General features: G+C 36.6%; 1 protein-coding gene across 5 annotated transcripts in view; it reads right to left on the reverse strand.

Annotated features, from left to right (window-relative positions):
- Positions 1 to 7,738: 7,738 nt before the first annotated feature.
- Positions 7,739 to 13,635, reverse strand: part of PKIA (cAMP-dependent protein kinase inhibitor alpha) — a 71,331-nt gene continuing 65,434 nt past the window's right edge. For all 5 annotated transcript variants that reach the window (XM_051970002.1, XM_051970001.1, XM_051970005.1 and 2 more), the window contains exon 3: positions 7,739 to 9,508. In XM_051970002.1, coding sequence (XP_051825962.1) covers positions 9,432 to 9,508 — 77 coding nt within the window. In that variant the 3' untranslated portion in view covers positions 7,739 to 9,431. The remainder of the gene's footprint in view (positions 9,509 to 13,635) is intronic.

A 13,635-nucleotide genomic window follows, 5' to 3' on the forward strand; every position in this document is an offset into this window, starting at 1 on the left:
AATAAATATCATCTATCTTAGACACCTTTTAACTTTCATAGTATGTAAAATAACAGCATAATTTAAGAGTTTATCTAAGCTAGGAGAGTATTCTTTGAAGTTACATAACTATGCCCTGCGTCTTTCCAGGTAATATTTGTATTTTAACAGTGTTTCCATGGAGACAACATTCTTGATCTTGTCTGACTAGATTAATGATGGTGGAACTTTAGTCTAAATGGGAGATAAAGGTTATATAGCAAGCAAGATAATGGGAATTACTGGATGCAGATGACAGGGAAGAACTCATAATAACCCTCAAATAACATTTTGTAGGTAGACACTCCATCTACAAATAGGGCTGACGCCATATCTGCTTTTTCTTCTCCATCTTCATTACCTCTATTATTATTCAGGTCTTCATTTCCTCTAATTGGAATTATGGCTATGGTCCATATTTAGTATCTCTTCACTTGAATCCATCCCACATTATGACACCAGATTAATTAGCCTAATATACAATTTAACTTGTTAAAACATGTTCATTGGCTTTCTGCAGCTTTCCAGTAAAATATTACATACTCAAGGCCTGGTCTATTTTTGTAGACATTTTTTTCTATTTTCTGGACTATTCTATGCTTCAATCAAACAGGACTAGTCCCCTTTTCCTGAACATAGATCTTGCTTTCTTGCTTCCAAACCTATTCTAACACATTGGAACCTCATTTCCTTCACCATTTATTGAAAGCCTATCCCTCCATCCAGGTCAGTCTCAAATGGTGTTCCTCCAAACCATTCTAAGCTGTCTGATATATCCCCCTCCTTCCATGTTATTTACTAGTCTGCTTTTATTTAGAGCGTTAAAAAAGGGACTTCCCTGATCACCTTGAAGATCTTACAGGATGATGAGTGTTTGGAACCCTGATTGTATCACTATTCGGAGATCATCTGATGGGCTGAACTGTTTAGCTCAGACAGATGTAGACTGGAGCCACCCCTTTGTGCTGTCCCATTAAAAAGGAGGTGAGTGGAAAAATTGTTCTTTTTGCTTTTTGCTCCTTTCTTACTACAGGTCAGGGAACAGAACAGGGAACTTTGTATTGGTTTTGTTCCCCCTGGAAGAACTTCTATATTGTTATTAGCTCTAGTCCCTTGCCCATTCTAAGAACCAAGCCAAATTTATACCAAGTCACAGGGATCATAAATGCAATTCTGGAAGGAGATAGAAGCATACAGAGTAGTAGTGTGGAATACCCAGTTTCTACTCCCTAAGTCCCTGTTTTCTGAAAGACTGAACCCAATCTTAGAGAAAGTGTAATAGAGGCATATAGCAGGAGAGTAGACACCCCAAAAAAGTAGAAATTCAGGATGAAGGTGGAGTTACTGAACTCCAACCTTCTATTTAAAAAGTGGTAATTCTTGGGCAATGCCAGTCTTTAGGAGAACAGGATTATACTTAGTTCTTACAAGTAGAGGAACAAAATGGAATTAAAACCATGAATGCTACAGAAGAAAAGAATCCCAAACTCCACCATCTTTTGCTTAGAGTTATTTAGATAGTACAAGTCTGATAAAAAGTTTTTTTTTTCCTTTTTAGCAAAGCCAAGCATGCTTTCCTTTATGGCTTTCACTTCAGTGAATTCAGGTTTGCAAGGTAGCATTATGAGGCTAAATGCCGTTTTCTATCTTGGAAGTGAAAATGGGACAGAAAAGATTGGGGGCTATCTATCAAGTTCCAGTGAGTTTCTCTTTTAAGGGACTTAAAAGTTTAAAGTAGTATACAGCCTAGTTAACTATATGGGCTTTTCCAGTTTTGAAAAGCAGAACTCTTATCAGAATGTTGTGAGACTGCTCTCTAATAACCGTTAATTAATAATAATAATAAAAATAAATAAGCTAATTTTCCTTCCAAAGGGAATTTGAATCACAGGTTGGTATTCTGAGAGGTTGCATGGGACCCTGGGAGAGTAGTTATCCATCACAGGACATGAAGTATACCAACTATTCATAGGTTGTGAATCCTACATTTGTTATTTATGTGAAATAAAGATTTTCCTGCATCTAGTATTCATTATTGTCATGTCTATATAGGGATTGAGGACCCTTTTACCCATATCTGTGGAGATTATGACATGAACTATGCTAGAAGTATATTTGCAAATGTCCCAGAGAGAGTTGTGGTTGGTGAGAAAGTATTTCTCTGTAAAATGCCTATCCCTCTTTAGCACTTCTGGGATGCCCCGTGGCATGGAATGATGATGGATCCAGGAGTTCCAGTCCCCACATCTGGATGGATTGGTAAGATTTGGTGGGATGAACTAAAACCAGAGGGTGCTCTCTCTTATAGTATTGCAGATTACTTTTCATAACGATATCCGGAAGATCATTTCATCTGAGGCTTTGGCAAGGCTGAATCTCTTCCTTGTTCTTCTTCCTCAATCTTTTTGGGAATTGACTTCAGCCCCAATTGAGGGATAGGAGTAGTTGCTGTCTTTGTAGCCTCCTTTTGCATGTCTCTCCTCCCTTGCTTTTCCCCTCTATCGTTTCAAATTCAGCTATGTTCGTGTGTGTGAGAGAGACAGAGACAGAGAGAGAATGGAGAGAGGGGGGGGGAGAGGAAGAAGGAGAAGGAGAAAGAGAAGGAAAAAGAGGAGGAGGAGGGGGAGAGACAGAGAGAGAATGAAGAGAAAGAAAGAGAGAGAGAGAGAGAGAGAGAGAGAGAGAGAGAGAGAGATAGAGAGAGAGAGAGAAGGAGGGAGAGAGAGAGAGAGATAGAGAGAGAGAGAGAGAGGAAGAAGGAAAAAGAGAAGGAAAAAGAGGAGGAGGAGGAGGAGGGGGAGAGGGGGAGAGACAGAGAGAGAATGAAGAGAAAGAGAGAGAGAAGGAGGGATAGGGATAAAGGGAGGGAGATAGAGAGAGAGAGAGAGAGAGAGAGAAGAGAGAGAGAGAGAGAGAGAGAACATTCTCAATGAAGGTCTATTACTTTCAGAATCAGATAGTAGGCCTAATTTAAAAAGATTTAAGCCTTCCCTTACATCTTAATACTACAGTATTGGCTTCCCTTTCTCTTTTTCAACTTTGACACCCAGACTTTTACCCTTAAGAGTTGATTCATTTAGGGGGGATAAAAGATCTTCAGAATGCTGGCCTTCTAGTGATAAACCTCTGTCAATTTTGAGAGAATGAAACTGAAAACAAATATTAGGTTTCTTCCATCTTGGTAAGACCCGTCCTTCCAGTGTTTATATTTTATTGGCAGAGAAATTGAGCTTTCCACCCCTCGCCTCCCAGCCAGGATAGCCTTTATGTCACAAGAGGGCACCAGAGGAGAATTTGTGGAGAAAATGAAGACATAACATGGCAAAATCAATGATAAAAGACTCTATTCAAGGAATGATGAATGAGTGAATTATTGTTGTTAATGCTTAAAATGTATTCTAATAGAAGTTACCTGGTAACCAGCCTAGCCATACCAATTCTAGAAATAAGTCCTGATGCAAAACAAAATAGCTTTTAGTCTTTTTGTATATATTCAGTGTTATGGCTTTCCTACTTTAGAGGGAGTGATGGTAATAGAGGATTTAATTAATCCTCTGCTTGTATTCAGCAAGTTACCATTCCAAAGACAAAACTTGGCAAAATAGTATGGTGATATTTTTTGGCAGAACTCAATTTTTGGGAGATTCTGAAGGAAAGTGTGGGAGAGAAGAGGTATTAAACTACCAACTAAATTGAAGGTCTACAGAGATATGGTGCTGACTTCATTGTTGTACGCTTGTGAAACCTGGACAGTACACCAGCTTCCAGGAAACTGAATTGTTTCCATTTGAATTGTCTCAGGAAGATTCTGAAGATCATCTGGAAGAATAAGGTATCAATCCTGAGATCCTTTCTTAAGCTAAATTGCCAAACATTCAAACTCTACTGCAGAGAGCACAGCTCTAATGGGTTGGCCACATTTTTGGAATGCCAAACATGTTTGCTAAAAAGCTATTTTACAGAGAAGTCACATGAGGCAACCTCATTTAGAGGTCAGAAGTGATAGAAGGACGCTCTCAAGTCTCTCTGAAATTGATTGCATGACATGGAAGACACTTGCATAGTACTGGAGTCATACCCGACATTGCATGAATGCAAAGAAGGTATTATATTATACTCTTATTGAAAAAGAACTGCAGTAGCAAAAAGACATGTGCACAAATTTAGAAACATCTCCACTTCAAATGTTCTCATGGACTATTTGTGCCTGATCTGTGGTAGAGTCTCTGAACACACTGTACCTGAAAAGTATAATCCCTGGAAAGTATACTGCAAGGGAAGTGAACTCATCCACAGCATTCAGTATTTCTCCATTTGCTATAACCATTGGTTCCATTGGTATTGGCTGGTAGCTGTGTTTTCTTAGTGTTAATTGTTAAACCAAAATTAGCACAAGCAACAATCAATCCATACTTGGAAATACAAAGTTGCAAACCAACCCTTTCTTCACTTTATTCCTGGCTTGCAGTCCTTTTTAATTAAATAATTTTGATCACAGAGGCAGATTTGTTGCAAAGCCTATCTCTGACAAAGACAGCAAGGAGTTGACAGGTGATGATAGCTCACTCCCTGCTTCAAGTAGTTCCCATGACTTTTTCTGTGTTGTTTTCTATCACCTACAAATTAGTTGACTAATCAGATTTAGAAGTACACGGTTGTTGGTATTGACCTAAATAACTGAAACCTTCAATTTCTCCTTATAATTTAAAAATGGCCACTAGATAGAAATCCTAACTTCCAGGCTGTGCTCAAATTTCCATTTACTTCCCACAATAATTGATCTTACTTGCATAGAATCATCTTTGAAATGCATACCCTATGACAAGTAAAATGTGAATTGTAAAAACAAAAATCTTGCATATCACATACATAAGAACTTGTTAACTGACTGCTCTGATGACTAAGAATTCAAATTCACATGTTGAAATGGTTTAAAAGTGAGTCAAAATAAAAATCCTTTGGGGATAAGATCAGGTTTTTCTTTTGGCTAAATATGTGGGAAATAAAGGTATTATTGAACAAATTTGTTTTTTCAAATCTGGGGTCTAATTGAGTAAAAGTCAATCTTGGGATAACAAGGGATCATAATGAATTTGCAATGTACATTTTTTTTTTTTGAGGAAATTGGGATTAAGTGGCTTGCCCACAGTTCACCGCTAGGACATGTTAAGTGTCTGAGACTGGATTCGAACTCTTGTCCCCCTGACTCTAGGGCAGGTGTTCTCTCCACTGTACCATCTAACTGTCCCCTGCAATGCAGATTTTTAAGAAGAAAAAAAATTAATGCAATACATCATAGTTAATCTGCAATGCTAATTTTGAAAAAGATGGCACCAATGTTATAGGCATGTTTTAGACTATACAATCTGAAACATATAGAGATCTTGAAATTAATTCAAAAGAAAGCAAGCCATGGAGGCAATTAATGGAACACATATGCTCAGGCAATCTTGGAAGATACATATACGAATAGTCCCTTAACTTGAAAATTGTGCTCCCTCTGGGATACTCTTGTCTTGGAGGATTTGAACCTTGACTCTAAGTGGCCAATCCTAATTCCAAAGTTTCTACTGCCCTCTGGCCAAAGGGAGCTGCAAAAACCCTAGGCAGTAACCTAGATTTTATAGCCAAAAGAACTGAGCTGCCCTCAGCAGCAGAGCTAAAGAGGCTGCAGAGCTGAAAACCAGCAGATAGTTGCATATACTCAGGAGATAGCCAATACTGATCTGTTCATCAGAGGGTACAGAAACAATAAGGACTCTACAGTTATCACCAGTTGATTTGTAATATCAGAAGCATGAATTATCCCAGCAATATGTATGTCCTGACTATAGCATACTGCCCTCTGCCCCACTCCTGTGGTGATCTTTTTTGTTTTTAAATTTCTTTTGCTTGAAATAATATCTCTTGGCTGGTTGATAATATAAACATTTTAGTGGGGGCTTTTAAGTTAGGTGGTTTCAGGCAAGTGATCAACATCCAAAAATGTGATTTGAATCTTGAGTAAGTTGTACTTAGAGTTTAGAGCCTTTGGGTTTTTTTGTAACTTTATCCTGTTACTTTGTCTGCTTCAACCTGTTGATATATTCTGACTCTCAGTAGTCAATAATGCTACCAATCAGTCTTGCAACTGTTTAAACACTTGCTTTAAACTAGATGCAGTCCTGTAGTAAGAAAAATGGCTTATAATACATATAAGATGTAATAAGTGGTGACTCCAACTAAATTCCTCTCATGAACTTAAATACAAATTATTTGTTTGAATTTGAACTTCGGGTTTACCTAGTTTTTGTTATTTTCATTCATTCACTAAGACTTCCTATATCTTACTTTGATTGGAAATGCAGTGATCACTCATGAGTTTGATCAATCCCTTACTGGTTTGTATGGAAGCTTTGATGCACTGTTTTTAATTTTATTATTTAGTATGCCTTCCATATATAAGTCGGTGTTCCTCTATTCATAGCACTCAACATATTGGCGTCAGCACCTGTCAGACTGGCTAAGATGACAGGAAAAGATAATGACCAATGTTGGAGGGGATGTGGGAAAACTGGGACACTGATACATTGTTGGTGGAATTGTGAACGTATCCAACCATTCTGGAGAGCAATGTTATTAAACTCAAAAAGTTATTTAACTGTGCATACCTTTTGATCCAGCAGTGTTTCTACTGGGCTTATATCCCAAAGAGCTCCTAAAGAAGGGAAAGGGACCCACATGTACAAAAATGTTTATGGCAGCCCCTTTGTAGTGACAAGAAACTGGAAACTGAGTGGATGCCCATCATTTGGATAATAGCTGAATGATTTGTTGTATGAATGTTATGGAATATTATTGTTCTATAAGAAACAATCTGGAGGATAATTTCAGAGAGGCCTGGAGAGACTTACTGATGCCGAGTGAAATAAGTAAAACCAGGAGATCATTATACACGGCAACAAGATTATATGATGATCAGACTTCTGATGGACGTGGCTTTTTCCAACAGTGAAGTGATTCAGGCCAGTTCCAATGATCTTGTGATGAAGAGAGCCATCTACACCCAGAGGGAACACTGTGGGAATTAAGTGTAGATCACAGCATAGCATTTTTATTCTTTTTATTGTTGTTTGCTTGTTTTTGTTTTTTCCTCATTTTTTTCTTTTTGATCTGACTTTTCTTGTGCACCAAGCTAACTATGGAAATATGTATAGAAGAACTGCACGTGTGTAGCATTTATTGGATTATTGACCTCTAGGAAAAGGGGTAGGGTAAAGGAGGGAAAAAAATTTGTAACACAAGGTTTTGCAAGGAGTCAGTGTTGAAAACTATGTATGTGTTTTGAAGATAAAAAGCTTTATATATGAAAAAAAAACAAAACCCAGAACCAAACACGTATTGGTTTTAGGCTTATTATAGGCATCCAGTTAGCTTAGCTCTACTATAGCTCAGAACTCCTGAGCTCAAGCAATCCACCACCTTTAACCTCCCCAGAAGCAGAGCTTATTTCCATGTCCATGATTTTTTAAAAGACTGTGTTGTTTGTTGTGTTATATGAAGGTTTTTTTAAAAATGAGAAAAATTCTTATCTTCTCCCCAGTTATTTGGAAAATAGTATAAAGAGAAATAAGTATACACTTATCTTTTCTGTGACTACACAGAAAGCCTAACTCTTTGACATGTCCATGTTAACAGATGAATTGCCCAAAGGAAGAGAACTACCTACAATACTCAGAAGTGAAGTGAAGGTTAAATAGATTTTTTTTATTGATACAGTACTTCCAGCTGCCTGTCATTTTTTCCAGTCATTCATGAACCAGAGTCATACTGCTGGTTTCTTATTTATTAACCACTAATAAATGATTGTATAATACTGACCAGAAGGGTTACACATCTCACAGAAAACGTCCATGTGACAAGCACCATGATATGTACTGTAGAAACACAGCAGGGGCCATAAACGGTATTAGAGAAGTTTTGTTAACCCAATAATGATGATTATTACATACCAGAAAGCAATCACACTAGTTATTAGTAAAAGTTTACAAACATTAAAAAGTGCATAATAACATCTGAAGCCATTGAGGCCTGAAAAAAAGACACCACTTTATCTTAACAATTTAAAAATCAAAATGAAACCAAAAGAAAAAAACAAACCAAACAAACCCCAAACAGCAGGGCTTTACTTATGTGATTAGTGTCCACATGATTATGATGGGATCATTTCTCCATTTTTTTTCATCTTTACACTGGGAGGTGGGTTTTCCTCCCAAATCAAAGCAGTAGCACAAATCTATACTTTAGCAACAGAAAATTAGGTCCTCCAGAAAGATACATTTCCAATTTTTGGAATGACTTTTTCCCCTCTCTTTTTCCCTCTCAAAAGCTTAAAAGTGATCCAAAAAAACTCAAGTTTTAAAAGCTCCTGAATCTGAGAGAATAACGTGAATTGACATATTGATTCCCAATTTCTGAACGAACAGCAAGGGGCAAGCAAAGTAGCTATTTCAAACATGATGGGGCACCATAAACATTGCAGTTTAAGTTAATATTCACATTAATGAATCATTTAGGAGGCCTGTGTAACAATGTAATAATACAAGAAAATGTTGCTGAGTTAGTATTAGGCCTGTTCAATTTAGGAGGTGACATTTTAATTTATCATGTGCACACCACAACAGTATATTTCGGGAAAGAGAAAAAGGAACAGAGTGTGAGAGAAGGAGAAAGAGAGAGAGAAGGGGAGGGAAGGAGAAAAAGAAGAGAAAAAGAAAGAGAGAGAGAATCCTTTCAAAAGTAAGTGGTAGAGAGAGAGAGAGACTCCTTTAAAAAGTAAGTGGTAGAAAAATTCACAGTAACATAATTTTTTTTTTTTTTCCATAAGCAAGGGGGGCAGTGTTGAGCATCTAAATCATATAATACAAAAACATTGTAAATAACAGAGCTGTAAAACACAAATACATGGTTCTAAAAACAGTACTTTCTTTATGATTCTTTTTTACTGGGAGAAAACTTTGGCCAGAGATTTTTTTTAAGCTCTGAGGATCACTTTAACCCTTTCAAATAAACACAATTAAATCCTCTGACATTATGAGGGGCCATTTTACTACAAGAAGAATCATCATCTGTTCGTGCTACTCTCTACAAACAAGCATTTCATCATGGGATCAGGTGAAAGGATCCATCCGATGGAGATGTCCCAAGCTTAGCCATGCCAATTCAACCACTGCTAATGACAGAGGTAGAGAAAAGTCTGTCTGCAGCTGCTTCAGCCTGTGTCCCCATTTTTAATAGGACAACAAGCAGGTTTCAGCAATGCAGAACAGCCATTTTTTCTTTCCTCTCCTCTTACTTATGGAAATACATGCATTCCAGTCAGGCCTTGAAGGGTGAGAACATCAGCAGCTGTGTCTGTAGGGCCAGGGGAGACATTAGCTATCTTGCTTGGGTGCTCCCCCCTGGTTCTCTCCTTGCTCAGGTGGATTTTTCTGCCCATCTCCTTCTCCTTCTGTAAGAGACAATAATCAAGGGAAAAAGAGACAGTTTAAAAAATGGGGCACCATTTACTGGAAATTAAGACAAAATAGTATATGACCTTTTCCTCCATGAACTGAAACAATACTTTCCATTTTTCTACAAATACTGTGTAATGTTTTCTATTTACTTACTAGAATGTAAGCTTCCAGAGGGAAGGGACTTAGCAACCCCAGACCCAAACATAGTAAACTCTGCAGTTAGCAATCTCTTAATTCATGGATGCTAAACTGAACTGAAAGGCAACAGAAACCAGGGAAAAACAAAACACATTGTGCTTGGTGATAAATTGAAAAGACTTAAAATTCTCAATTCTAGTCATGCTACTTGCTTGGTAAGTAGCCAAAAATAAAGACAATGGCTTAAATGTTTCAAGGACTGACTAGTTCTGATGTTGTGAAATGTACTGCTTTGGACATTCCCATTCAAAAAAACAAGATGATAATTAACTCCCATGTTGGAATGCACGTATAACATATGGCCTGATAAATAAATGGGAAACTTTACAATTACTATGAGATATTTAAATAGATAGCTCCACTTTCCTTCAATCTATGGTCATGTTTTCTAAGCAGATATCAAAAAGCAAGTGATATCTGCACATAAAACTTAATGTCATATTTTTAGAAGCATGAGAAAAAACTACATATCACCCATTACCTATAGAATACAGTGTTAAACAATCAATAGAATTCCTTTTATGTATCAAGGACAAATGGAACTCAGTATAAGTATTTAAAAACAGAAGGGGATTATCTGCTTGCATAGAATCACAGCATAGAGGTCTTTCTATTTCAACTTTAAAGATAAAAGGAAAAACTTATAAGCTGTGAACACCTGAGAGCTGGCCATTGATTGCATGAAATGGGCTATGATTTCAATTCAGCTCCCAAAGGACAAATAGTGTCCTTGGAACAGCCTCCATGGCAACTGGCAATTTCAATAGCAATTTCAGCCAATGACTTAAGGACTTTGGAGGCTAAACAATTCTTTCTTCAAGGCAAGGACATCATAGCAGAGGCTAAAACCAAAGGACTGTATTGTTCCATATAATGGTTATATCATTTCCAGATATTTTACTGGTATTAAAACTCAAATTCAGTTTGTATTAATGCTATTTTCCAGAAGCATATATTTGTATGTATCTCTGTGTACGTACACACACACACATACACATATATATGCATGCATACATATATTGTGTTTGTATACATACATGGTACACACATACATGCAAGTATTTTTACTTTTGATGAGATCCTACTTTGAGAAAGGTACATTCAGACTAATAGAATCATCTGGAATGAAAATGGAAAGTAACCCTGGGCAAGTCATAGCTTCTAAAAAGAGAGAAAAGATATATGGATGCATATCCTGAATGCAGATCAAAGCACACTATTTTCATTCTTTGTTTTGTTTCTTCTTTTTCGTGGTTTCTTTTTTCATTCTGTTCAGATTCTTCTTTCACTATATGATTACTGTATATACATGTTTAATATGATTATACATGTGTAACATAGATTGCTTCCCATCTTAGGGAGAGGAAAAAAACGAACTCAAAGTCTCATAAAAGTGAATGCTGAAAATTATCTTTACATGTAATTGAAAAAAATAAAATACCATTAAAATGGGGGGGGGGGGAGAAAGAAAAATCAGAATGTTTTTCCTTCCCATGAGACTGATTTAAACCTGAAGAATAATATTTTATACCATTGTCATATCTAGAGCTAGAATCTAGTTTTAGTGGTACAATAGAATCTACAGACTGCCAAATTGGGTCCCCAAGGAGATAAGAGAGATGACACATAGCTCTGAAAATTTGGGTTTGGTGAAACTCCTTCTCTCCAATATCAGGTCATGGAGTAACTCCTGAAAAGCCTAGACCTGTCATTCCATTTTTGATTAGTCAGGCACCTTTTTGTCCCAGGAATAGGAAGTTTTATGTAAAATAGAATTAAATTTTTTTTTTACCTGTTACTCCTAAATCTTATTTCTTTAGCCAAACAGAATAATTGGTCACACAACAGCCTTTCAAATTCTTGACAAGTATTATTGTGTCCTTATTATGTGCCTACACATCCTTAGTTCCAGAAACTGTTCCTCAAAGTGCAGGATTTACCATGTTGATTGCCTACCTTTTATTTGCCTTCCATTAAAAAAAAAATCATTCCTAAAACACACCACTCTAATTCAACATCTCTAAATCTGGACTACATTCCTTCCTCCCATCTAAAGCACCACCTTTCCTCATGAAGTCCAATTACTGGTACCCTCCATAACTACCTTATATTTGTTCAAATACACACATCTCCACACACCCATCATACCACACAAAGTTAGTTCCCCTGAGAGACTGTAGCTTCTTAGAGCAGGAATCATTTCATTTTGTCTTTGCATCTTCAGCACAGCAGAATGGCTGAGACATAGTAGGTTCTTAATAAATACTTGCTGAGTGAATAACTGACAAAATTGATTTTTATATCTTCAAATGATTTTAGGTCCCTTCTAGATCTGAAATTCTCTTGGGCCCTACAAAGTTCATAAATGAAACCAGTCATTGTTATATTCTCAAGACCCCAATTTCTCATATGTACTAAGGAATCATAATAATATCCGCTTCTTAGGATCACTTTTATCTTTATCACTGAACATGGTTTTTGAATCATCAAATTCAACAAATAAATACCAAACATACCTATTATGTGCAAAGTGATACAACATATATACATACAAAACTGAATACTGGGTCTCTACTCTAAGTGAGTTTACCATTTAATAAGAGAAGTAAGGCTGGTACAAGATAATTATAATACAAAAAGCCATTATCAATGTAAGTACAAAAAACAGTATCAAAAGGAGATAGAAAGGAAAAAATATGTAAGTATAAAAGTGTTATTACAAAGTGAATGGTGGTCTTTAAGTCAACTATTTTTCATGCTTTTTATCTTTTTTCTGTCTCTATGCTGCCAGGTATTACTACTTCTTACTACTACAGTGTAGAGTGGTGGGAAGTATATATAAAGAAATATGGTTGGAAAGGAAGTGGAAGCTGGGAGTTTGAAGGAGCTGGTAAAAAGAAAGAGAGAAAGTACACAGTTTGAGGATACAAGAGTTGAGGTTAAAGAGATAACAGCTAGAAGAACATTATGGGACATATGGGACAACAGCAGACATTGGGGAAGGGAGATGATAGCATCTATCTCTTAAGGTTGCTGTGAGGTCAAATGAGATATCTGTAAAGTGCTTCCAACACTGACTGGAATATAGCAGGTGCTTAATAAATGCTTGTTCCCTTTCCCCTCTTCTAAGTACTTTTTTTCTGGCATGGGGTGGACTAAATAGCAACTGTGGTGAGTTCCAGTTTGAGGACTATGATTCTGAGAATAAAACCTTTTCCCAAATAAGTATGATGTCTGGGTTTCTATTGTTTTTCAGTACAGTCACACTGCACTTCAATACTGAAAAAAAAAAAAAATCATTTCCAAGAATGTTATAGGAAGCTCTGATAAATTTGATGAAATGTCAAATTACCATGATTAACTCCAGAATCATGGAATGTTTTTTTTTCTCCCATTTCTATATAAATAGAAATATATTTCTATTATATTTTTTTATAATAGAGCTAGGCAGTTCTTGACCAATAAATAATAATAGGTTTAAATGCTCTTGAAAAAGCTACTGGTTCTTATGTAGTCAAATACCAGACTTATGACTCTTGATGATTAAAAAAGGGCTTCCTGGTTAAGATCAGGGTTGCTAAAACCAGGATACATCACTTCTGTACCTCATTTATCATGAGAAAAAGAAAGGATTCCTTCACAGGCTGCCAGCATAATGGCACTATAAACAATGAGTTTTCTCTCCATTACTTTTTTTTCCCCTTCATTTTCTTTATTCAGCATGGGACAGGAGTAGCAGCACAGATTCAAGATTCTTTTGTCTTCTATGTAAATGATGTAGAGGACCATTAATGACCATGAAATGTCCAAAAACGCATCACACAGTATTTTTTTGTAGACATCATGTGTACAATGAGGCTTAGAAGTGAATATGACCATGAGAAAATACTTCCATAGGTCACTGGAGTAAAGGTTAATAACC

Source organism: Antechinus flavipes, chromosome 1 (assembly GCF_016432865.1).
Source record: "Antechinus flavipes isolate AdamAnt ecotype Samford, QLD, Australia chromosome 1, AdamAnt_v2, whole genome shotgun sequence".
NCBI lineage: Eukaryota > Metazoa > Chordata > Mammalia > Dasyuromorphia > Dasyuridae > Antechinus > Antechinus flavipes.